Source organism: Nansenia antarctica, assembly GCF_963989245.1.
Source record: "Nansenia antarctica genome assembly, chromosome: 20".
NCBI lineage: Eukaryota > Metazoa > Chordata > Actinopteri > Argentiniformes > Microstomatidae > Nansenia > Nansenia antarctica.
Genome location: NC_137693.1, coordinates 10,870,099 through 10,897,598, shown reverse-complemented (window position 1 = coordinate 10,897,598; position 27,500 = coordinate 10,870,099). Strand labels below are relative to the sequence as shown.

Genomic DNA, 27,500 nt, shown 5'->3' with positions numbered 1-27,500 from the left:
GCTGTGGCACAGTGTCTACCACTGTGTCTACTGGCCCACTGAGCCTGGAGGAGGCTGGTGGCTGTGTGTGTGTGTGTGTGTGTGTGTGTGTGTATGTGGATATGTGAATACTGTGGACACATGCACGCATGCACACAAACACACACACACACACACACACACACACACACACACACACACACCGCATCCCTGTCCTACTGTCTGCCTTTCATATTCACACATATTGCACCGGATCCCAAAGGCAATGTCCTATTGAAAGCCATTCCCGTTCGCACATTGTACCATTATTAGTTATGGCCCAGTGGTAGACGCAGAGCTTGAGATGCTAATGCTATCTGAGACAAGGTATACATCAACACCAACCTCGTCTCTATCGCCCCACGTACACGCCGACAGGAACCCTACATCATATTGATGGGCCTAAACCCCTTGCACCCCTGGTACGCAGTTCCGAAGGTGTCAGTGACTTATAACGCTACTTGAAAAGGAAACAATTCCTCCATGATGTGGCAAATGGCTTCGCCTGGGCTCTCAAACACATCTTGTTTGTCAGGGTATATATATATACACACATATAATTATATATATATATATATATAGTAGTAAAAAAAAACTGAGACTGAACTGAGCCCTCCACCGTTACGATGTAATCTGGCTCTGGGACCGACTGCAGCAGGTGGATTTATGTGGGCAGTGAAACCATGCCCTGGAGAACATCCACAGGTAGAAAGGGGTGATAGGAGGAGAGTGGAGAGAGAGAGAGAGAGAGGGGGGGGGGGTTTGGGAGAGAGAGAGAGAGAGAGAGAGAGAGAGAGAGAGAGAGAGAGAGAGAGAGAGAGAGAGAGAGGGGGGTGGGAGGGAGAGAGAGAGGTTGGGAGGGAGAGAGAGAGAGAGAAAGAGAGAGAGAGAGAGAGAGCGACAGAGAGAGAGAAGGGGGTGGGAGGGAAAGAGAGAGTGGGAGAGAGAGGGAGAGAGAGAGAGGGGGGTGGGAGGGAGGGAGAAGAAGAGAGAGAGATAGAGAAAGAGAGAGAGAGAGTGAGAGGGAGAGAGAGAGAGAAAGGAGGAGTGCATGGACACCAGAATTGTTGTTATAACTCACTGCTTTTTATGGCTTCTTTATCATCTACCTACTATGGTCAAGCTGACAGGAAGCCAATGGTCATCTCTCATTCACAGCAGAGATCACTGGGAAATGTAGTCTCCTTCTTAAACCTTTAAACACATGTCCAGTATGGTGTTCCTACATACATCATACACCAGATGGTCAACAGTGAAAGATATATATACAGTAGTATGGCATTAAAAAATGCAGCTATGCCCAAATGGTGTTGAGCTACTGCAGACTAGTGGCACAGAGAGCAGTCTGGGGGATCCTAACAAGCACCCAGAGCTACAGGAGGAACACACAGGCCTGAACCCTTGACCTTTGACCTCCAGAACACAGGGTCAGCCAGGACATAGGGTCACAGGGTCAACCAGGACACAGGGTCACAGGGTCAACCAGGGTCAACCAGGTCACAGGGTCACAGGGTCAACCAGGTCACAGGGTCACAGGGTCAACCAGGGTCAACCAGGACACAGGGTCACAGGGTCAACCAGGACACAGGGTCAACCAGGACACAACCAGGACACAGGGTCAACCAGGACACAGGGTCACAGGGTCAACTAGGACACAGGGTCACAGGGTCAACCAGGACACAGGGTCAGCCAGGACACAGGGTCAACCAGGACACAGGGTCACAGGGTCAACCAGGACACAACCAGGACACAGGGTCAACCAGGACACAACCAGGACACAGGGTCAACCAGGACACAACCAGGACACAGTGTCAACCAGGGTCAACCAGGACACAGGGTCACAGGGTCAACTAGGACACAGGGTCAACCAGGACACAGGGTCAGCCAGGACACAGGGTCAACCAGGACACAGGGTCACAGGGTCAACCAGGACACAGGGTCACAGGGTCAACCAGGGTCAACCAGGTCACAGGGTCACAGGGTCAACCAGGACACAGGGTCAACCAGGACACAGGGTCAACCAGGACACAGGGTCACAGGGTCAACCAGGGTCAACCAGGTCACAGGGTCAACCAGGACACAGGGTCAACCAGGACACAGGGTCACAGGGTCACAGGGTCAACTAGGACACAGGGTCAACTAGGACACAGGGTCAACCAGGTCACAGGGTCAACCAGGACACAGGGTCAACCAGGACACAGGGTCAACCAGGGTCACAGGGTCAACCAGGACACAACCAGGTCACAGGGTCAACCAGGACACAGGGTCAACCAGGACACAGGGTCAACCAGGACACAGGGTCACAGGGTCAACCAGGTCACAGGGTCAACCAGGACACAGGGTCAACCAGGACACAGGGTCACAGGGTCACAGGGTCAACTAGGACACAGGGTCAACTAGGACACAGGGTCAACCAGGTCACAGGGTCAACCAGGACACAGGGTCAACCAGGTCACAGGGTCAACCAGGGTCACAGGGTCAACCAGGACACAACCAGGTCACAGGGTCAACCAGGACACTGCCGGTGGCTCAGTAACCACAGTAGGTAGTGTGTGTGTGTGTGTGTGTGTGTGTGTCGCAGTGTGTGTCGCAGTGTGCGTGTGTGTGTGCGTGTGTGTGTCGCAGTGTGCGAGTGTGTTGCAGTGTGTGTGTGTGTGTGTGTGCACCACACGTGCATGTGTGTGTGTGCAATGTGTGTGTGTGTGTGTGTGCGTGCCCTGCGCGTGTGTGCATGTGAGTGTGTGTGTGTGTGTGTGTGTGTGTGTGTGTGTGTGTGTGTGACACCAGGTTCACATCCAGTAATTAGAGAGCCAGGCTGAGAGGAGAGTCAGGGCAGGTCAGGTCAGTGTCAGTCACCAGGTCAGACTGGATGAGATTATCAGGTGGGAGGGGAAGAGAGAGGCCTGGCAGGTCACACACACAGGATGAAAGTACTGTAAATCCAGGGCCATTTGTCCTCACAGTTAAATCCTTTTGTGTGTGTGTGTGTGTGTGTGTGTGTGTGTGTGTGTGTGTGTGGCGTGCACCGCACGTGTGTGCATGTGAGTGTGTGTGTGTGTGACACCAGGATCACATCCAGTAATTAGAGTGACTGCCTTCAGTTAAATCCAGTTTAAAAAAATGTGGGGTGGGGGGCGGGGGGCTGTGATTGGGCGGGTGGGTTGGAGGTATTAGGGTTAGGGTTAGGGAGGGACATTTGTGGGAGGAGGGGGACTGTTGGGGTAAAGGGAGATTTGGAAGAAGGGGGGGGGGGGGGGGTTATGGGAATTTTGTATTTCTACTAGATTTTTGTTATTCTATTTCTCTTTAGTTTATTTATATGTTACCACTCCCTTGTATTATTCCCTGAAATATTAATAAAAAATGTATCACCCCAAAAAAATCCTATACGTCTTTTCTTTTGTTTGTTTCGTTTATTGGACTTTTCAAGGGAATACAATTGCGAAACAGAGCACCGATAAAAGAATGAAAAGGTGCATATACTGTACCCTCCATCCTCTCTTTTAAACGTTGTCTTTCATCTTCTATCCAACAATGCGTTTTGAACACCTATTCCTATTCCTAGGACTTCAGCTTTTTCCACGGGGACGCAGTACTTGTTGTTGTTGTTATTGTTCTTGTGGTTGAATAGAACATCAAGCGATTCAAAGAGTTGATTCGCTTTAGAAATCTTGAACGCTCCACATCCGCAACGGTAAGGAAAATGCCTTTAATCATTCAATAAAGTTTTCACTTGTTCGATACTTTTTTCCACCGCTGTATTCGTCTCTACGGTATGATTAGAGACATCTAATTGGATGTCTGTTTACTTCCTGAGACTGTGACTCAGGGTTTACTGTAACAACTGTATGTAGCAGTAAAGACCCGAGAGAGAGAGGGCAATTTGTCCTCACAGATAAATCCTTATCATCTTCTCTTTTAAACGTTGGCGTTCAGCTTTTATCCAACAATACATTTTAAAGGCTTGTTTACTATTTGTACTATAGACCAGATATATTAGATATAAATCTAATCTAATCTAATCTAATTATATCGACTTCAGACTATATGATAAATATATATATATATATATATATATATATATATATATATATATATGTTATAGGTGGGAATACGGTACATGTGGGAAAACTAGGGTTAGGGTTAGGTGCTAGGTTGCTAGGGTTAGAGTTAGGGGTAGGGGTAGGGTTAGGGTTAGGGTTTTTTATTTTATTTATTTTTATTTAACCTTTATTTAACCAGGCAAACATGTAAGAACAAATTCAAGGGTTAGGGTTAGGGGTAGGATTAGACATGTCAGCATGTACCAAGTCACCCTAGCACCTAACCCTAGTTTTCCCACATGTACCATTTTCCCACATGTACCGTAACATACACATATATATATATATACAGTACCAGTCGTCAAACGTTTGGACACACTTCCCCATTCCATTCTATTTGACTAGCCTCTGGGGGAACTGGGTCATGTTTGGAGAAGCACGCACGTCTCATGACAGAGGGAGAGGTGGATGGACGTATCTTTTTATCACGTCTATTAAACTTTAACGATTCTCTTGATCCGTTTTGATATTCTTCTTTGATTCATGAATGCCTGACCAAACTCTTTGACAGGAATGTCCCACGTATTAAACATGCAGTACGCAGACAGACCCAGTGTGAGACTCTAAGTCCTTAATAAAGTGTATCTCTGTTCTTCTATGCAAATGAAACAAGCTTTTCCAGTCGTACTTCTCATTGCTGTCCATCCTCATAGCTGTCTAGAGCAGGCCTCGCCACGGCGGCTAGTTGACTGCAGAGTAAATGACTTTTGAGGTACTTCACTCCAGAGCGGCAATTAATAACAGACCTTTTTGGGAGAAGGAGTCATCCTGCTGTTGTGGTTCTGTTGTGATTACCAATGTGTGGAAATCAATTTGAATTAGCCTCTACTGACGAGAGTCAATGGGACGTAATTGAGGCTAATCAATGAGTTTTAATTATGATTATCAAAAGCAGCAACCTAGCAGGAGGTGATGTCATTATTGTAGGCGCTCCCTGTTTAATGGCGGATGGGTGGGTTGCAGTGCTGGGGAGAGCTCAATAGCTGGCGAGGGGGGGGCTGCTCGATATCACAACCCTATCGAGCATGCTCGGGGTTTTTGAAAATTTCCGGAATTCTCCCTTCCAGTCAGTTTGTAATTACCTCAGTGGAGCGTTCCATTGTGCCGAGCTAATGGATTCCGTTCTCTCTTTGTTTTGGCTGTGTAATTGATTACGGTTGGCTGGGGAACACAATGGAGGATGAGTGTTTACTCAAGCGGTGGTGTGGTGGTGACACCCCTACACTGTACTCTACTGGGCGGCTCCTGGTATTGTTTGGAGAGAGAGAGACACCTTTTTTACAGAGGTGGTTCGGTGGGACGGTCGGCAGGGACTTGACCTACTTCCCCAAGCTAATGCCATGCCCGAGGCTTTAGCTCAGAGGGCTAACACAGTTTATTTGCACGCAGGACACCTGTGTTCAATTCCAGTTGGTTCCCCTAAACTAATGCCATGCCCGAGGCTTTAGCTCAGAGGGCTAACACAGTTTATTTGCACGCAGGACAACCTGTGTTCAATTCCAGTTGGTTCCCCTAAACTAATGCCATGCCCGAGGCTTGAGCTCAGAGGGCTAACACAGTCTGATTGTGTGCAGGAGACCTGGGTTCGAATCCAGTCAGTTCCAGATGCACACTGCCTTCTGGTCATTAGGCATCTCTAAGGTGTGTCAGTGTTGATTCAGTGTATTCAAGGTGGACTGTATTAGCTCTTTGATGTAGCCTCTTTTATACATCTGTACATTACATACTGTACATAAGCTACCTTAACTGTACATAGCTCATAACTATACCCCTAACAACCGTACCTGCCATACTGTACCCATCACTATTATTATCTTCTTTTTTTTTTTTTTTTACATTTGCACTTCTGGTTAAATGCCAAAGTGCATTTCGTGGACTTGTACTCTGCAATGACAATAAAGTTGAATCTAATCTAATCTAATCTAATCTATTCTATTCTATTCTATTCTATTCTAATCTAATCTATTCTATTCTATTCTATTCTATTCTAATCTAATCTAATCTAATCTATTCTATTCTATTCTATTCTAATCTAATCGATTCTATTCTATTCTAATCATACAGTGTTAGAACCATACAGCACTATCCTCTGCTTTATAACTATAAGAGGCAGGTGAACCTTGTCAAGCATTACACGCCAGGGTACCAAACTGCCCAATCAACCGTTGGAATTTTAATCCAGCATAACAGTCTCTTTACAGCTCACTCATTGGACAGTCATCTATTGTGAGGGGAAGTCTGGAGGTACAAAGTCACATGAATGTTCTCTTTTTTCCTCACGTCGCAAATGTTGACGATTTGTTTATCTCAACTGTCAAAGTTCGACGTCGTTGGCTAAAAGGCTTTGATAAGATTGGTAAGGACGGCAACATACAATCATGTATTTATTTTATGCAGCGTCGCTGATCTTGAAGAGAGTTGCTAAACACTGTAATCAGTATCCAGGCAAGCGTGATTGAGCCTTGTGTTCTCCAGCGAGTCACACACAAATAAAACAATCATACTCAATATTGTTAAAAGCCAATTTAAGACAACATAGTTCCACACTTAGTTTGCACAAAAGTGTATCTGTTTTTGTGTGTGTGAGAGAGTGTGTGTGTGTGTGTGTGTGTGTGTGTGTGTGTGTGTGTGTGTGTGTGTGCGTGCGTGTGCAATCACAACACCTATTCTTATCCCTACAACGTCAGCCTTTTTCACTGGGATGCGGTACTTGTTGTTGTTGCTGTTGAATAGAACATCAAGTCATTTAAAGAATTGATTCGCTTTAGAAATCTTGAGCTCTTCACATCGCAACAGACTGTGAATCAGTGTTTACTGTTAAAACGGTAGGTAGCAGTGAAGACACAATGATGGGTATGAAATAAGTACAATATTAGCATGTGTTAACACATCTGTAACCAGCAGGGCTCAAACTGGGGAGCTACAGTACTATGCTACAGTACTATGCTACAGTACCCAAGCATCTATCAAAGCCTCCAAGAGTCTCCATAGTTACAGGGTGACTATCGCCATAGTTACAGGGTGACGATCTCCATAGTTACTGGGTGACGATCTCCATAGTTACAGGGTGACGATCTCCATAGTTACAGGGTGACGATCTCCATAGTTACAGGGTGACTATCTCCATAGTTACAGGGTGACGATCTCCATAGTTACAGGGTGACGATTTCCATAGTTACAGGGTGACGATCTCCATAGTTACAGGGTGACAATCTCCATAGTTACAGGGTGACAATCTCCATAGTTACAGGGTGACGATCTCCATAGTTACAGGGTGACGATCTCCATAGTTACAGGGTGACAATCTCCATAGTTACAGGGTGACGATCTCCATAGTTACAGGGTGACGATCTCCATAGTTACTGGGTGACGATCTCCATAGTTACTGGGTGACGATCTCCATAGTAACAGGGTGACGATCTCCATAGTTACAGGGTGACGATCTCCATAGTTACAGGGTGACGATCTCCATAGTTACAGGGTGACGATCTCCATAGTTACAGGGTGACGATCTCCATAGTTACAGGGTGACGATCTCCATAGTTACAGGGTGACGATCTCCATAGTCACAGGGTGACGATCTCCATAGTTACAGGGTGACGATCTCCATAGTTACTGGGTGACGATCTCCATAGTTACTGGGTGACGATCTCCATAGTAACAGGGTGACGATCTCCATAGTTACAGGGTGATGATCTCCATAGTCACAGGGTGACTATCGCCATAGTTACAGGGTGACTATCTCCATAGTTACTGGGTGACGATCTCCATAGTTACTCTCTCAACAGTCCCTGGTTGAGACAGTGTTCCAGCCTCTCTCGGCGCCTGGTCCCTGGCTGAGCCTGGCTATGAGTGTTTACTGTAGAAACCACAGATTGCAGTAAAAGGCCTAATGAAGGCAATAAAAACAGTATCATGGATTTCCAATGACCTCAGTTGGGCCAATTAAAGTTATACGCCCGGGATCATTATGTATTTTATTGGACGGGAGCGAGCTAGTGATTTGGTAATGGCAGTTGGCAGTTTGATGTTTTATATGACTCTGGCCTGGCTTCCTTCATGTTGATGGATGGCACAATGGACCGGGTCAGCAGATTGTTGCTCACAGAGAGCTGGGGATCGTTGGCTAAACCCATATTCATACAGCTGTTGTTACACGTCTGTGTTTGGATCACGCACACGCTCGCACGAGTGCACACACACAGAGAGGCACACATGTGTAAAGGCACACACACGCAAAGGTACACACACACACACACACACACACACACGCGCAAAGGCACACACACACACACTCACACTCACACACACACACACACACACACACACACACACACACACACACACACACACACACAGACATCCAGTACAATAGAAGGTCCTTCAAACTAAGAACACTCTCAGTTTGCCGGGGCTGAATGGAGATATGAAGATAGATGAGGTACCTGGCAATGTATCTCTCTCTCTCTCTCTCTCTCTCTCTTGCTCTCTCTCTCTCTGTTTCTCTGTCTCTCTGTTTCTCTGTCTCTCTCTCTCTCTCTCTCTCTGTCTCTTGCTCTCTCTCTCTCTGTCTCTCTCTCTGTTTCTCTGTCTCTCTCTCTCTCTGTCTCTTGCTCTCTCTCTCTCTGTTTCTCTGTCTCTCTGTTTCTCTGTCTCTCTCTCTCTCTTTCTCTCTCTCTCTCTCTCTGTCTCTCTGTTTCTCTGTCTCTCTCTCTCTGTCTCTTGCTCTCTCTCTCTCTGTTTCTCTGTCTCTCTGTTTCTCTGTCTCTCTCTCTCTCTCTTTCTCTCTCTCTCTCTGTCTCTTGCTCTCTCTCTCTCTGTTTCTCTGTCTCTCTGTTTCTCTGTCTCTCTCTCTCTCTTTCTCTCTCTCTCTCTCTCTCTGTTTCTCTGTCTCTCTCTCTCTCTCTCTCTCTCTTTCTCTGTCTCTCTCTCTCTCTCTTTCTCTCTCTCTCTCTGTCTCTTGCTCTCTCTCTCTCTCTCTGTCTCTCTGTTTCTCTGTCTCTCTCTCTCTCTCTCTTTCTCTCTCTCTCTCTCTGTCTCTTGCTCTCTCTCTCTCTCTGTTTCTCTGTCTCTCTGTTTCTCTCTCTCTCTCCCTCTCTCTCTCTCTCTCTGTCTCTTGCTCTCTCTCTCTCTCTCTGTTTCTCTGTCTCTCTGTTTCTCTCTCTCTCTCTCTCTCTCTCTCTCTCTCAAACCTGTGTCATAGTGATATAATAACTTTGGGATGAAAATCCCCCAATATATAAATTGTATTATAATTGACCAGTGTATAACAATAGAAACTCAAAATCCTTTCGTGTTCACCACGGTTGGGTGACTTCATTCAAATAGAAAAATGATTGAAAGACTTATTGAAAACGTTCAGTCTCGTATTAAACTCCATTCAGAACAGCAACAGAACCCTAATGTCCTTTCTTCAAAATGAAATATCTCATTTTGTTTTTGTTTAAATCCGAACGATTCCAAATCGTGTTTTCTCTCGTGTCCGTTGTTGAACAGTACAGTACATTGGTATCATCAGGACGTGGATCAGAAGAAAGCTCAATCTTGCTCGTATCCAATAGTTGTATATCAATCTCACTCTGTCCTCACCACTGAACGAATTCATCCCCTGATGAATAGCCTTGTTGCACTTGTTGCAAACATCACTTCGCCGAAGTACACTTTATTCACTTTGTTGTCTGATATTCTCCAGTCTTCATCTAATCTTTATTCAGTCTTACCTCATCAACTGGGATGAATAGTAAAAGGAAGAGAGGAAGAAGAGAGGAAGAAGAGAGGAAGAAGAGAGGAGGAAGAGAGGAGGAAGAGAGGAAGAAGAGAGGAAGAAGAGAGGAAGAAGAGAGGAAGAAGAGAGGAGGAAGAGAGGAAGAAGAGAGGAGGAAGAGAGGAAGAAGAGAGGAAGAAGAGAGGAGGAAGAGAGGAAGAAGAGAGGAGGAAGAGAGGAAGAAGAGAGGAAGAAGAGAGGAAGAAGAGAGGAAGAAGAGAGGAAGAAGAGAGGAAGAAGAGAGGAAGAAGAGAGGAAGAAGAGAGGAATAAGAGAGGAAGAAGAGAGGAGGAAGAGAGGAAGAAGAGAGGAGGAAGAGAGGAAGAAGAGAGGAAGAAGAGAGGAAGAAGAGAGGAGGAAGAGAGGAGGAAGAGAGGAGGAAGAGGAGAGGAGGAAGCTAGGAAGAAGAGAGGAGGAAGAAGAGAGGAGGAAGAGAGGAAGAAGAGAGGAAGAAGAGAGGAAGAAGAGAGGAGGAAGAGAGGAGGAAGAGAGGAGGAAGAGAGGAGGATTAAATAGTAATAACCATGTAATGACACTATTACCGTGTCGTGTCTAAGTATAGGGCTGCACAGATTCAGCGATTCCCAGAGCAGATGAACCGACTAATGCGTTAGCTGACACCTGAACGTCGAGTCGAAAATGCACCCCGGAAATACCGTAGTGTAGAATGAAGCGTGGGCCGTGGTACGGTATTACAGTGGTACAGTGTGGTGACTTACCCGTCACTCGTAGTCTCTCCGCCCCCACCACCACCTCCTGGCTGTCAGCAGAGAACAGCAGCTTCCCTGTGTTGGATTTCACCTCCAGCATCTTCCCCCGCGCACGCACCCCACTGGACCCTGCACAGAGGACGCACGCACACACACACACACACACACACACATACACACACACGCAGACATGCATGCACACGCACACATGCACGCACACACACACGCACATACACACACACACACACACACACATATTAATATTACACATTAATATTACACACACACACAGACACACACACACACACACATTAACATTACACATTAATATTACACACACACACAGACACACTAAAACATTTCGCCCCAAAAAACTTGAAGGCAGCGAACAAAAGCATCTGTCATTGTTTCCTGAAACGGAAGAAAAAGAAAAGAAATAACAACAAACAACCCCTGCCTCTCATCCTCTCCTCCTCTCCTCCTCTCATGATGCCGAAACGGCTTCCTGTCGGCCAGGAGAAACGACCAATCAGAGCCGAGCAGAAGGGCTACTGGCAGAGAGTCACACGAGCGATTGATTTCGCCTGCTCTCTCTCTCTCTCTCTCTCTCTCCGTATCTGGAGCGTGGCATTCCCCCAGCACGCAGGGCTATCGCTCAGGGAATGGGCTACACCTCCTAGACCGCGGGGACTGCCCAGCTAGACCACTATTGCTCAGTGATCCATCATAAATCCTAGACTCACACACCCCCATGAGACCGGTGAGCCAAATGTCAGGACGGTTTACCATGCGGGGAGCGTCTGTTGGGCCTGGCTGTGGGTGGACGCGGGGCTCTCTACTCTCTGGAGGGCGGCTCTCCTCTCTTCTGAGAGACTCCTGAGGGGAACTCTCTCTCTTGTGGCTGAAAGCGGCTTTGAGACTTCATAACTCAACCTTTATTCAGACCAGGAAGTCTCCCTGAGATGACAGGAAGACTCCCTTTTTTTTCAATTGAGACCTAGCCAAGACACCAGCAGCTCTGGTATCAAACACACACACGCACGCACACGCACGTGCACGCACACGCACACACACACACGCACACACACACACACACACAGTTTCCTCTCACCTGCAACCAGTTGTGTGACCAGCTCGTTCTTCCCGTTGAGGATGTTGATGGACACATTTTTGGAGGATTGCAGGTAGAGAGGGCTGCCCTGTGGAGACAGAGGGGTGGTTTAAGAAGCAATAGACTACACACACACACACACACACACACACACACACACACACACAACTGACAATGTAATCTATATGAGTTTTACATTACTGTAATTTTACTGTAATTATATATTTTTTGCTTATGTATTGTTGTTTTATCTTTGTGTCCTATGCACCAACCTCACCAAGTCAACTGATTCTGAAGTTAAAAGAAGGTTTGGACTATAGCCTAGGTAGTCCAATCTATAGATAGTCAAAGTCAAAATAGTCACAAATCACAAATATCATTCTGATTACAGTTTATATTGACTGGAAACAATATGATGATTGGAAATGATAGTTAAGAACAGCGTGTTTGTAAAACCAGCATGTTAGAAACCCTGTAAAGGGTTAACTCTGTTGCAGAGCTGTATTGGGAGGGGAGGAGCATTTCAACGTCAGTTTGCTGAAATGAAACTAAACTGTGTAGAGACGTAGAGTGTAAAATCGTCCTCAAACAGGCATCTGTCACACATACAGTATAAAGGACAGAGACAGCGTCCCCACTCTCGCAGAATCACAGACAGGTGAGTTGAGAGACTTATACGAATAAGTCAAGATAAACTATTGTGTTCACTCTCACGTGTTGTGTTCCTGCCTTGTTTTGTTTATATACAGTTCAGTAAGTAAAACGTCTTGATTTGGCTGAAGAACTATCTTCTATGTGATATACACTCACCGAACACTTTGTTAGAAATACCTGTAGCCTACATAGGGCTGGGGGATATGGCCTAAAAAGAAAATTTGTTCACACCACACCCAATTTACGATTTGAAGCGATTTTTTTCAACATCTTGTGGAATCAATGCCAAGAAGAATTGAGGCTGTTTTGAGAGCAAAGGTAGGCCCTACCCTGTATTAGTATAGTGTTCCTAATAAAGTGTTCGGTGAGGGTAGAGTAATGTCGTAAGACAGTCTTAACAGCTCCATAGTTGAAACTATCGAGATCTGATCTGATTCCAGGAAATGCTTTATGGTGTCACCCTTTGGTCTCTCTAGATATGGCTTCCTCCAGCAGTCTCCTGTCCGAGGAGCAGTTCCTGTGTTCTGTCTGTCTGGATGTGTTCACTGACCCTGTCACTATTCCATGTGGACACAACTTCTGCATGGTCTGTATCAGAAAGTACTGGGACAGCAATGACCTGTGTCAGTGTCCATTGTGTAAAAAAACATTTGATAAGAGACCAGATCTCTTTGTCAATACTTTCATCTCTGAGATGGCCGCTCAGTTTAGGAAGTCAGTTGAAGTGAAGGCAACCAGCAGCCCAGCCCCAGACACACCTGTCAAACCTAGAGAAGTATCCTGTGACGTCTGCACTGGGACAAAGCTCAAGGCTCTGAAGTCCTGCCTGGTGTGTCAGACCTCTTACTGTGAGACTCACCTGGAGCCTCATCAGAGAGTCGCAGGCTTAAAGAAACACAAGCTGATCGACCCTGTGGAGAACCTGGAAGACAGGATGTGTAAGAAGCATGACAGACTCCTGGAGCTGTTCTGTAGGCATGACCAGACGTGTGTGTGTCAGTTCTGCACTGAGACAGACCACAAGACCCATGACACCGTCCCCATAGAGGAGGAGTATGGAGAGAGGAAGGCTCAGCTGGGGAAGACAGAGGCAGATGTTCAGCAGATGATCCAGGAGCGACTGCAGAAGGTTTCAGAGATCAAACACTCAGTAGATCTTAGTAAAAAAGATGCACAGAAGGAGAAAGCAGACAGTGTACAGGTCTTCACTGCTCTGGTGGGATCCATGAAGAGAAGCCAGGCTGAGCTCATTGGAGTGATCGAGGAGAAGCAGAAAGCAGCAGAGAGGCGGGCTGAAGGGCTGATTAAAGAGCTGGAGCAGGAAATCACTGAGCTAAAGAGGAGAAGCACTGAGCTGGAGCAGCTCTCACACACTGAGGACCACCTCCACCTCCTCCAGAGCTTCCCATCCCTGTCCACCCCTCCACACACCAAGGACTGGTCTGAGGTCAGTGTTCACAGTGATCCCAATGTGGGGACTGTGAGGAGAGCTATGTCTCAGCTGAAGGAGACACTTACGAGTGAAGTGAAGAAGTTGTGTGATGCTGCTGAGCTGAAGACGATTCAGCAGTATGCAGTGGACGTGACTCTGGACCCTGATACAGCATATCCCTATCTCATTCTGTCTGAGGATGGGAAACAAGTTAGACGTGGAGACACAAGAAAGAATGTCCCTGATAACACAGAGAGATTTTCCAAGTGTGTCTGTGTTTTAGGAAAGGAGGGTTTCTCCTCAGGGAGGTTTTACTATGAAGTGGAGGTGAAGGAGAAGACTGAGTGGGATGTAGGAGTGGCCAGAGAGTCCATCAACAGGAAGGGGCAGATCACACTGAGCCCTGAGAATGGATACTGGGCTGTATGCGTGAGGAATGGAAATGAGTACATGGCACTCGCTGGCCCTGGTGTCCGCCTGTCCCTGAGAGAGAAGCCCCAGAAGGTGGGGGTGTTTGTGGATTATGAGGAGGGCCAGGTCTCCTTTTATGATGTGGAGGCCAGGTCTCTGATCTATTCTTTCACTGGCTGCACCTTCACTGAGAAACTCTATCCATACTTCTGCCCTGGTCGTAATGCCGGTGGTAAAAACTCTGCCCCTCTGATCATCTCTCCTGTCAATCACACAGACTGATTTGTAACCTTTAATTCTGACCAAGCAGTAAAATAGGCATTTTTTCATGTTCAAATGTCCCCATTCAGAGTGAATGGCCATAGGATAGGAATGAATAAGATTTCAGGGAAATTTGAGCACAGTTCAAAAAGTATAAATGCTGAAAGATGGCATACGTTTTTTTATTTAGTTTGAAGTCAATGTTAAGCGTTTCAGGCTGTGCATGCCGCGGTGTATGCTAGAATAGGATGTCCTATTATTTACCATCACACAGACACACACACACACACACACACACACACACACACACACACACACACACACACACATCCACCCCCACACTATCTCTTTCTCTCTCTCTCTCTCTCTCTCCTTCTCTCTCTGCTATGCTCCGCCTGCATCAATAACGTGTGTGTGTGTGTGTGTGTGTGTGTGTGTGTGTGTGTGAGTGTGTGTGTGTGTGTGTGTGTGTGTGTGTGTGTGTGTGTGTGTGAGTGAGTGAGTGAGTGTGTGTGTGTGTGAGTGCATGTCTCCCAGATCATTTCCGTCAGCCCAGGAGTCCAGGCCAGTGTGAGATGCTAATCACACGGAGCCTCCGCCTGGCCCGCCCCCCCCCCCCCCCCCCTGTCAGCCTTCACTCAGCTCCTTCATTAGAGATAACACTCTGCCATTGTGTTTAAACCCACGGAGAAAACTCCCCAGCACACACACACACACACACACACACACACACACACACACACACACGCGCACACACGCACGCCGAAAGATAATATTGTGACCCTTCTTACATGCTCATCAGACTTCCTCTCCGCCGAGAGCAACACGAGAGTGCGCCTGTAAATATTAATATCCCCCCAATTCACATGACATGACTAACACACACACACACACACACACACACATGTTTCATACGCTTGCTCCTTTGTTAAACGTTGGTTATTGCGTATTGGCTAAGACCATAACGATCGGACTACACACTGAACGGAGGAATCATACGCTGTCAGACAGGGTTCATGTTATCAAGGAAGCAACGTTTATTATGGGAATGGTCACATATATAGGATCAGCTGGCTCAATCATTCATGTCACACAGCTGGTGTCAATCAACCAATTATGCCCCACTCACACTGGGATAGGGATGACTGGAGAGCACACTCATGTCAACACCCCCACTTGCTCTCACCTGACCAAGATGGAGAGAAAAATAAACAAATCAATAACAATCAGTAGCCTACAATTTCCATAACACTCTTTGGGGCTGTCATTCCATCAATCAAACAAACAAAAGCTGGCACTGATATTGTTCCTCTCCTGTGAAACAAGAATATACATCATCATCATCATTTACAAACAGTCTTCAGTTTTTCACTGGTATTCTCTTATAACACTTTGAAAAAATAAAGCAAGAAAACCAAAACAAAAATTGACCGCTTGGTCCTTACTCACACTGATGTGGTTTCTCTCCCAAACATAACCTTTGTGAACCTAACCAATTTGTCCTTAGTTACTGGTTTGGTAAACACATCAGCCACCATTTGATCTGTGGGACAATATTGCAAACAGATCTGTCCATTCTGTACTGTAGACCTGATGAAATGGTACTTTATATCTATGTGTTTGCATCTTTGTCTGCGGACTGGGTTCTTAGCTAATGCAATCGTTCCCTGATTGTCCTCATGGACAATGGGTGGTGCATACTTGCATGCATCCATATGTGTCAACAGTTGAGTGAGGTGTAAACACTCTTGGGTGGTTGCAGCTAATGCCATGTACTCCGCCTCACATGTGGACAACGCCACCGTTGGTTGCTTTTTGGTCTTCCATGAGACCAATGGACCATTCTCATGTAGACTAACACAGTAACCTGTTGTGCTACGACGGTCTGTGACATCTGCTGCCCAGTCAGCATCACTGAAAGCCTGTAATCTCAAATCAGAGTTACACCTTTTGTAACACAACACTTTATCACTGGTGCCCTTTAAGAACCTCAATACATGTTTGGCAGTGGCCCAATGCTCCTCGGTTGGTTTGGTAAAATACTGGGACAGTTTACTCACTATGAAACAAAGATCTGGCCTAGTACACATAGTCAGGTAGATGAGGCTACCGACGACCTCTCTGTACCGAGTGACATCACTCATTAATCCTGCCCCTTCAGTGTAATTGAGTGTCTGCTCACAAGGCGTCGATCGGGGTTTACAGTTCTGCATGTCAAACCTCTCTAGCATGTTCTTTACACACTGCTTTTGTGACATTGTTACACATCCATCACACTGTTCAAAATCGATTCCCAGGAAATGTGTCAATTTGCCCATATCTTTCATCTGAAATTTCTTTGAGAGCATCTCTTTTACAACATTCAGTGCATTCTCGTTACTGGCAGCAATAACCAAATCATCGACCCATATAATCATGATCACTTTCTCATGTTCCGTTTCTTTAGTATATACACAATGATCTGCAGGGTTTTGCACAAACTCATTCACCATTAGATAGTCGTGTAATAAATGGTTCCAATTTCGGCCAGACTGTTTTAGACCATACAGTGACTTCTCTAGTTTACACACCACTGTCTCTGTGCCAGATGTCTGCTCATAACCCTCTGGCTGTTCCATGTATATCTCACAATCTATCGGTGCATGAAGATAGGCAGTTTTGACATCCATTTGATGTAAAATCAAATTCTCCTGTGCTGCTTTTTGCATCAACACTCGAACACTGGTTAAATCGGCTGTGGGAGAAAAGGTCTCTTCATAGTCAACACCCCTTCTCTGACTGTAGCCTTTTGCAACATAGCGTGCTTTGTATTTTTCTGAACCATCTGCATTTTTCTTGATTGTATACACCCATCTACCCCCCACTGCAACTTTGCCCTGGGGTAAGTTAGTCAAAGTAAACGTACCATTCTCTCTCAATGATTGCATTTCGTCGTCCATAGCACTGACCCATTCTCTAGACTTGGGTGACTTCACTGCATCACTGTAGGTCAAAGGTACGTTACACAACATTTTGTAGCAGTAATCAATGTTTACCTGTGCCTGGTCCTGACTTCCTACTTCATAGACACGGTCCCCAAAATAATCAGGTCTCTTCCTCTCCCTGGGAGGATAGCGTGGAGACTCCTGTTTCTCCCTAGTCTGCACCTGTTCGGGCCTGGTCACAGGAATATGCTCTTCAGCTGTCTTTGGACTCGCGTCCCTTTGCTTAGTCGTGCTGGCCCTTTGTGGCACATCACAGTCCTCATCATCTATTGATATCTCAGTCTGTGTCTGCTGCTCACCCATCGTCTTTGGCATAAATCTGACCAGTCTGTGCTTCCTCACCTTTCCACTGTCAGGATAGAAAACCAGGTAAGCTGGGCTTTTCTTGTCATGCCCTACAAAGAAGCCCTTCTCACTCCTTGGGTCTAGCTTTTTCTTATCCTGTTTGTAGGCATAACACACCGTTCCAAACTTCTGCATCCTAGACATATTGGGACGTCTCCCTGTCAGCATCATGTAAGGTGTCTGTTTTGTGCGATTGTTAAAACACCTATTTCTCACTACAGATGCAGTCTGTACTGCATAAGGCCATAACACCTTGGGTAGCTTGCTCTCTAATAACATGCATCGAGCCATGTCAAAGAGAGTCCTAAACTGGCGTTCTGCAGTGCCATTCTGATGTGGCGAATATGGAGATGATGTCTCATGTCTGATACCATTTCTTCTCAGTAGCCCTTGGTACTCTTTCCCTGTAAATTCAGTACCATTATCTGACCTGATACGTCTGATCCTACCATACGGGGCGGTGTCAGCTATGAACTGCTCTGTCGCCTGTACAGTATCACTCTTGTGCTTAAGAAAGTAGAAAAACACAGTACTAGTATAGTCATCTGTGAACGAAAGTGCAAATCTATGTCCATCTATGGACACTGGGTCAATTGGACCCGCTAGGTCTGTGTGCACCAACTCTAGAGCATTTTTGGCCCTTCTATCAGGCTTCCTGTTGAAGCTCTGTACAAACTTTCCCCGAGTGCACACTTCACAGTTCAGGTTAGACAATTTTTCCCTTAATTGACATACCATCAACAACATTCTGGAGTTTCAGAACATCCTCAAAATTACAATGTCCTAGAATTTCATGCCATGTCTTTAGATCAAAACAGCTCTTACTTTGATCACATTGGTCATCCACTGTGGGCAAATAATATAGTCTATTATGCTCATGGATGTGAAATGCAGTACCGTCTCTGTGCTGTAGGATGTCTTCTCCTGTTCTGAAGATCACAGTTGCCCCAGTGTCTGTGGCTGCTCTCACAGAGAAGATGTCCTGGGGGAATGAGGGGATGTACAGCGCCCCTCGCAGCGTTGTAGTCAGTCGCCTCCCTCGGCTGTCCATCAAGCACACCTCCGCATCTCCTCTGCGCTCTGCGACCCCTTTGCTCCTCGTGCCGTCCGCCAGCTCCACGCAGTGCGTCTCGGCCTGGAAACCGTCATCGAACACCTTGAACCTGGCCAGGTCGGTGATAATATGCGCAGTCGCACCGGTGTCCACCATCAGGCCCCTCGTAACACTGCGTCCTGGCTTGTCTTGCTCGGACACCCCTCGCGCGTCGTCCTGGTCCGGTCTCCTTTTGCAGGCGGCTCCTTGATGTGTGGATCTCCTACAGTGGTTACACCACACCTTGCGTCGACAGTTCCTTTTGATATGTCCCTTTTGGCCACATTTGTAGCACACAATGTCTGTTCGCTGTGCGCTCTGGCTACGTGCGCTTTGGGCGTTCTGGGCACCCCGGTCAGACAGGGCTTGGGCTCGCATAACATTGTCTTCCGACGCCGTTACGCGCATTTTTCTCCGTGTCCTCAAAACTCCTGAGCTTTCCTCATCTCCGTCAAACGCTAGTCGAGACCAACGCGAACTTCTTTCCGATTGTCTCGCCATGGTAGCACTCTGGGCCCATAACCTGTTAAACGTTGGTTATTGCGTATTGGCTAAGACCATAACGATCGGACTACACACTGAACGGAGGAATCATACGCTGTCAGACAGGGTTCATGTTATCAAGGAAGCAACGTTTATTATGGGAATGGTCACATATATAGGATCAGCTGGCTCAATCATTCATGTCACACAGCTGGTGTCAATCAACCAATTATGCCCCACTCACACTGGGATAGGGATGACTGGAGAGCACACTCATGTCAACATCCTTCCCGTGCTCTGATTTCTGCCTCCACTGAGGATCAGTATGTATTAGCTAGGGGGGCTAATATAAGGGAAGGCTAATCATCATCCAACCCACTCTGCTACAGTTGGCAGTATGTTTTCTGTAAGTACACTACAGCCCAGCACCTGAAGGAATAGTGTATGTGTGTGTGTGTGAGGGGGTGTGTACAGTATGTGTGTATGTGTATGTGTGTATGAGTTTCTGTGTGTGTGTGTGTGTGTGTGTGTGCGTGCGTGCGTGTGTGTGTGTGTGTGTGTGTGTGTGTGTGTGTGCGTGTGTGTGCGTGTGTGTGTGTGTGTGTGTGTGTGTGCATGTATGTGTGTGTGTCCTCGGGGGCTGCTGTCACACACGGTGGCCATGATTCCACTGCAGTAACCTTGCCTCTCTCTCTCCCTGCTCTATACCATATATACCAGGGTAATTAACAGTGTCTCTGTAGGGCTCATTAATGCAGTCTAGAGAGAGAGAAACAGAGAGAAAGAGGGAGGGAGAGAGAGAGAGAGAGAGGGAGGGAGAGAGAGGGAGAGAGAGAAAAAGAGAGAGGAGGGAGGGGAGATAGAGAGAGAGAGGAGTGAAGGGGGAGAGACAGAAAGAGAGAGAGGGAGAGAGAGAGAGAGAGAGACAGAGAGAGAGGGAGAGAGAGAGAGAGAGAGAGAGAGAGAGAGAGAGAGAGAGAGAGAGAGAGAGGGGAGTGAAAGGGGAGAGAGAAGGGCAGAGAGTTCAGAGAGTTCAGATCGTTAGTTCAGGTTTTCCTCTTTGTCCTCCGTCCCCCCTGGACTGGACCATTGTCTATCCTTATTCTTCATCCCTTCATCCCTATCGACCTATTGCTCTCTTCACCTCCTCTGTGGCGTGTCTAGCAGCTCTCTCTCTCTCTCCCTCTCTCCCTCCCTCCCTCCCTCTCTACCAAGCAATGCAAGACAAATGAGATGTGGTCGGCACATTATCAAGCCAGCATTCTGCCTGGTATTACTGCTAGACAGTGAGTGTGTGTGTGTGTGTGTGAGGGAGCGAGGGAGCATATCTCTCTCCATCTATTTCATTATATCACCTTCCTCTGTGTTACTCAGTCAGTCCATCCATCCATCAATTCATCCATCCATCCATCCAACTATCCAACTATCCATGCATCCATCAATCAATTCATCCTTCCATCCATCCATCCATCCATCCATGCATCCATCCATCCATCCATCCATTACCCATCCATCCATCCATCCATCCATCCATTACCCATCCATCCATGCATCCATCAATCAATTCATCCTTCCATCCATCCAACTATCCATGCATCCATTCATGCATCCATTCATGCATCCATCCATCCATCCACCTATCCATCCATCCATCCACCCATCCATCCATCCATCCACCCATCCATCCATCCATCCATCCATCCATCCATACTTACTGGTCTGGACTGGATCTCTTTGGCATACAAAGGTTCAAGGAACTCCGAATTCCCCTCCAGCCTCAGGCCCTTCTGTGTTATTCTTAGTTTGCCCATACCATCCTGGGAAGAGAGGGAAGAGAGAGAGAGAGAGAGAGAGAGAGAGAGAGAGAGAGAGAGAGAGAGAGAGAGAGAGAGAGAGAGAGAGAGAGAGAGAGAGAGAGAGAGAGAGAGAGAGTGACCGTTAATATTTTTGAGTAATCAGTCATGGGGTATTTGGTTGAGAAATCTCTCAGTGATAAGACACTTCACATACACTTTGTGAAACAGGTCAGAACATATCTAACATATCTAACATATCTAACATCTAATCCTGTATACTGTGCAGATAAACCATCTATAAAAAACAAATAGAAAAACCAAATTGATTCCAGTCTCTTTGATTGTCTGTAGGATCACATATAGAGTATGAGAACATTTATACAACAGTTAGTTCCGACCAAGTCATTTGATTGGACAAGAGGCATTCCATGAGTGCCGATATACAGTATAACAGCACTGGGACTTTTAACTACCGGTATATGTCTATTCTTTCTATTCTATTAAATGACCGTTAATACAAAGTAGCTAGCCTGCGGATGTTTGTGTTCGGGTTACTAGGCAACAGTACAGTTGAAGTTCAGTTGCAGAACAATTTTTTGTTGGCGGAGCCAAAATAAATTATTAAATGAGCAAACAAATCATAATCTGTTGTCGCTTATTACTGTTAACTAATAAATGCCGCTGTAGAACTGTTGTATAAAAGCAATATCACACTCGAGGTCGTGCTGTTATACTGAATATAAGCTCGGCTGTGATCATCTTCGGTACTCGGCCAGCGGCCTCGTACCTACGACCGAATCAGAGCCGTGCAGATATTCAGTATAACAGCACTCCCTCTCGTGTGATATTGCTTATGTATACACTCACTGTACTGTAAGTTGCTATGGATACAAGCGTCATGAGTCCATCCGCAGTACAAAGAGCCTGTCCTGTCAGGTAAATGGACTGTACTTATATGACGCCTTATTCCAAAGTGCTTTACAATGGCCTCTCATTCACCCATTCACACACACATTCACGGCAAGCTACCATGCAAGGCACCGGCCCGCTCATTGGGAGCTATTTGGGGTTCGTGTCTTGCCTAAGGACCTCGACACGTGGCCAGCCAGGGATCAAACCGCAGAACCGACGACCTTGTACCGCTCCTGTACTATACATAGTACAATAACATCATGCTCACATGCTATAACCTAATCACTGTCAGAGTGCTTCAAATGTCCCCCAACCCTTGCCGTAGAATCTAAAGGCAAAACGTACAGCAGACAATGTTCAGATCTGCCATAATAATAAACGAAGTCGACCAAGAGTGCAACAGTGGAATGTGGAATCCTGGACATTGAAAGCTGAAAGCGTAGTGTAATAACATTATGTATAATAGCATTGAGTGCAATTATCTTATGTGTAGTTCCCGGTTTTACCTTTTGTATTGTTTATGCGATTCTGTCTTTTGTGCTGCAGAACAGCAACCTGCTGCAAGCCAGTTTTAACTGAGTCTGGCCAGTCTAAATGTAGCACATTTTAACATCTTTAATGCTACTTTTAATGTAACATTAATCTTTTAATGAAAAAAAGATTATTATTTTTTTTGCTCCTCATGGACCTGGACAATAAGGGTATGTTTAATATGTCTCCCACCTATCACAGTGCACCCTCTGTCCGTAGCGCACACATCTTCGGAAAGCAGACAATAACAGGAACATCAACCGCAATCTAATCTACCGCAGTTTGATAAACGCTCATAAGACAATAGAACCAGACAGAAATCCAGTATGTGTTAGAAAGTAGAAAGGTGAACACTAAAACTCACGCTGTGATAGGCTCACCCCAGGAGCCGCGCAGGTTGTTTCAGGCCACGGTTTCCTGGCTGGGCTGTCTAACTCGGCCATGTCAGACTGACATGGGAGGATATTAACAGACGATGAGAGGAGATGTGGGGGACCAGAGGAAGGCTTTGATCCAGACGGGCCTGGAGGACTGACCTTTGGCTCCGACGGACTGACAAGTGAGCCTCGAGGGGACCGGGGGGGGGGTGAAGGGCGGCGGGGGGGGGGGGGAGACGAGGGGAGATGAGGACGTGTCTGCGATCGGATGGGAGACGTAGCGATCTCACTATCCCTCTATGTGATCCCCTCTATCCCCCCCCCCTGCACGCCCCCCCCCCCCCCCCCCAAAAAAAAAAAAACTCCTTTTGTCTTCCGACAATCGTTTGATCCCCTTTACATTACTAGATGGAGATCAAGCCCCCCCCCGCCCCTCTTCCGAATCCCCCCAGCCCAAGCTTCTGAGTAGTTTGTAAAAAAATAAAAAATAAAAAAAACGTCTCCTGACAAATCCCTCCATCACACACTCTTTTTGTTAGAAGTCTGGGAAGAGAGGAGGAGAGGAGTGACGGGGGAACTTGGACGTGCTTGACATACGGAAGGCCTTCCCGAGGACGACCCAGACCTACGCAGAGGATACCTCTGCCTAAGTGCTGCAGACTCCTTCATGATAAAAGGATAGCGGCTCTGTGAGTGTGTGAGAGTAGACACATACACACACTCACCTGTACACCTTCTCATTCATTCAGGTGGTGTACCGGAGTGTGTTTTCTTGGCACACTTTGACACTTTGGGCCCGTTAATACCAATCAATCATGGCTTGAATGCCACAGCCTATTTGAGAGTAGATCCATACACACACTCACCTGTACACCTTCTCATTCATTCAGGTGGTGTACCGGAGTGTGTTCTCTTGGCACACTTCGGGCCCATTAATACCAATCAATCATCACTTGAATGCCACAGCCTGTTTGAGTTTTGCTGCTGATCACGCGCATCCCTTCACGATGTACCCGTCTTCTCATGGCTACTTCCAGCAAAGATGATGCACCCCGTCACATAAAGCAATTCGTCTCACACTGGTTTCATGAACATGACAATGGGTTCAAGGTTCTTCTACGGCCTTCCTAGTCACCGGATCTGAATCCAATAAAACACAGATGGAATGTTGTAGAATGACAATCATATTAAAAGAAGTAGAAGCCGCACACTCTAGTTCCAGATTATTATTTTTTTTTTAATATGACAACAGTTTCGGCCGTATATTTATATCATATTAAAGACTTGACAAAGGCTACGGCCGAAAGCGTTGTCATTAAAACCACATTTTTGCATCTGGAACTAGAGTGTGCGAATTCTACTTCTTTTAATAGTGTTTTGCTCCTTCGCCAGCCAGCACCTCGCCCACGTTTTCTGCGGTGGTGTGCGTTCTCTTCTTCTCCAATTAACAATGACAATCATGCCATGGACCAGAATCTCTAAGGAATGTTTCTAACATCTACCCAGTATTAGTATAGTGTTCCTAAGTTCCTAAGTTTTCGGTGAGTGTATATATATATATATATATATATATATATATATATATATATACACAAAATATATGTATATATATATCTACTCACAGACACAGAATGTTCAGATCTACCATAATAATAGTCAACCAAGAGTACATCAGTGGAATGTTGGATCATAGACATTGAACGCTAGCGTTATATATTTATAGTAATGACATGATATATTTATAGTAATAACATTAGATATTTATGGTAATACAATTATATATTTATACTAATAACATGATATATTTATAGAAATAACATTAGATATTTCAGCCACTCTGCAATCTACGGTACTACATTCCCTCCTCCTCTCCATAGTGTCTCTGACTCTGTGTTCATCATCAGACCCGGTCGCTGATTCACATCAAAAGACTCAGTCTCAGACTCCGCCACGGTCCCCTTTTCTGTAACATACAGTATGCTGGGTTAGTGAGCCCCGCAGCTGTTCTCTGGCATGCGCTGGCTGCTGTCAACCAATCACTGAAGGCGCAGCACTGCAGAGTTTAAACACACACGCTGCTGATTCCTCCTCCTCCCTCTCTCTCTCTCTGTGTCTCTGTCTCTCTCTCTCTCTCTCTCTGTCTCTCTGTCTCTGTGTCTCTCTCTCAGTGTCTCTGTCTCTCTGTCTCTCTGTCTCTGTGTCTCTCTCTCTGTGTCACTGTCTCTCTGTCTCTGTGTCTCTCTCTCTGTCTCTGTCTCTCTGTCTCTGTGTCTCTCTCTCTCTGTGTCTCTGTCTCTCTGTCTCTGTCTCTCTGTCTGTGTCTCTCTGTCTGTCTCTCTGTCTCTTTCTCTCTCTCTCTGTCACAGAAAGGAGAGATGTAGGGCGATGGAGGCTGGCGGAGGTAGACATCGGAGGACGGGGCTCATCGTAATGAACGGAACGGAAAGAGGAACGGTGACGTGACGAGACGCGTCCTCCGATTTCTACCTCCGCCAGCCTCCATCGCTCTGGAGGTTTCGGAATCTAGTGATGGCACTGTCACAGGCAGCATGGCACTCTGGGTAGAAAAGTTGAATTCCAGGAATCGTGTGAGCGTCAAATACGTTCCCAAAATAAGTCAACTTGGCAGTAACCCAGCTGAAAGGAACGTTGTCATCTAATTCCCATTTGGTAAGAGAATGTAGGAGGATAGAACAGAATTCATCAACATTTTCTTGATTTTTGCTTCATCTATTTGTATGAAGCTGAGTTCTGAGAAACGGAGTTCTGGCTCCATTTGTGTGACGCTGCAACAGTATCATGTGTAGCAACATAGTTATGTAATACAAATCTCTACATAAGACACACACATCTATTGAATACTTCTTGACAAACAAAATGCAATTATTTCCCTACAGCATAAAGCTATATCTCCCATTATAGTCAATCTCTATTCCATATATAAACTGTAATTGCTCTACCGTTCAACTGACAATCAGTAATGGAATTGTTGTTGTTGTAACTACAGTAACTGCTTGGTTAGCATATTCTAGACACATTTGATTTATATTTATAGTAAGCATTAATAGTCTCTGTCACCGGAGCCGTAGCACAAGCTGAGGGACATTATAACTGTGATTTGTTCAGCTTTGTTTTCAATTGGAAGTTGTCCAAACTGCACAATGCATATTGATGGTTATGGTATTATTTAGTGTGTCATTATGAAATGAATGGTGATATTGATTTGTGTCCAACTGAACTGAGTTGTAGTGCATTTCGTAAAAGGAATATGGCGTTTAGGCCTACATTTGTGTTGACGTGTTAACTGTTTAGAGGAACATGTTACATTAACGCTTTTGAACAGTTGATTACTGTTTCCCAAAATCTGCTCAAGCTATCTACAAAAACGGTCACTTTTGTTGTTATAATAGTCTTAACATGATTACAATGCTTACAGTTTTATTGTGATATGTGAAGGAGGTATGTTCTCTGCTCTATCCAGCGATGTCAAAGCGACACAAAATCAAACGTTCAAGGATATGTCCTGGTGGAATTCTCGTTGCCGGGGAATTACGGTTGCCGGGGAAGGCAGAGTCTCAGAACACTTAGAACGCTTGATGTAGAAACATTAGAGGAATGAAATGCCACATTCCTTAACCTTCATCTCTGGGAGAAGATTCAGGCGTTTGCAGCGAGTCGTCTGTTGTCTTTCTATAAAGTACGGTGACTCCTTTCTTTATTTGGGAATAGGAATGTCACCTCCGGTGTCCTCTCTCTCTCTCTCTCTCTCTCTCCCTCCCTCCTTCTCTCCCTGGCCTCTGAGTGAGAGGAGCAGAGTGGGAGGGTGTCGGAGGCGAGGTAGGTATACCGTGAATAATTCAGAAGGGCGTTCACTGACAGAGAGGCACCAGAACACTCAGGTGTGTCTGATCCCCGCCTCTCCTCTACCTTCCCCTTCCCTGTCTCCTCCTCCTCCCTCTCTCCCTCCCTCCCCTCTTCCTTCCCTCCATCCCTTCCCTCCCTCCCTCCCTCCCCTCCTCTCCCAGCTCTGCATCTCTCTGGGTCCACTGGGAACCAACAAACCTCTACTTGCGTGCCACAGTTTATGCAGCATCAAGGAGTCAATTGATTTCCACTCAATGCATCCCTGCCACCGCTGCCACTGCTCCCCGCGCTTGATATTTATTGTGGACCCGAGAGAGAGAGAGTGTGTGTGTGTGTGTGTGTGTGTGTGTGTGTGTGAGAGAGAGAGAGAGAGAGAGAGAGAGAGAGAGAGTGTGTGTGTGTGTGTGTGTGTGAGTGTGAGAGAGAGAGTGTGAGAGTGTGTGTGTCTGTGTCTGTGTGTGTGTGTGTAAGAGAGAGAGAGAGAGAGAGAGAGTGTGTGTGTCTGTGTGTCTGTGTGTGTGTGTCTGTGAGTGTGAGAGAGAGTGTGTGTGTGTGTGTGTATGTTTCTGTATGTGTGAGAGAGAGAGTGTGTGTGTCTGTGTGTGTGTGTGTGTGTGCGTGTGTGTGTGAGAGAGAGTGTGTGTGTGTATG

At 46.1% G+C, this 27,500-nt stretch overlaps 2 protein-coding genes across 2 annotated transcripts in view; one reads left to right on the top strand and one right to left on the bottom strand.

The window, feature by feature from the left end:
• The window catches only part of sgcd (sarcoglycan, delta (dystrophin-associated glycoprotein)), a gene marked incomplete at both ends in the record, with an annotated part of 79,633 nt that overhangs the window by 34,983 nt on the left and 17,150 nt on the right, over positions 1-27,500 (bottom strand). The window contains 3 exons of the mRNA XM_080549691.1: positions 10,605-10,724; positions 11,707-11,794; positions 21,085-21,186. Of these exons, the coding sequence (XP_080405817.1) occupies positions 10,605-10,724; positions 11,707-11,794; positions 21,085-21,186 (310 nt within the window). The remainder of the gene's footprint in view (positions 1-10,604; positions 10,725-11,706; positions 11,795-21,084; positions 21,187-27,500) is intronic.
• Positions 12,839-14,485, top strand: LOC308174591 (E3 ubiquitin-protein ligase TRIM21-like; the record flags this gene model as incomplete). The annotated part of the gene is made up of 1 exon (XM_080549690.1): positions 12,839-14,485. One exon carries the CDS (start codon positions 12,839-12,841, stop codon positions 14,483-14,485), a length of 1,647 nt encoding a protein of 548 aa, XP_080405816.1.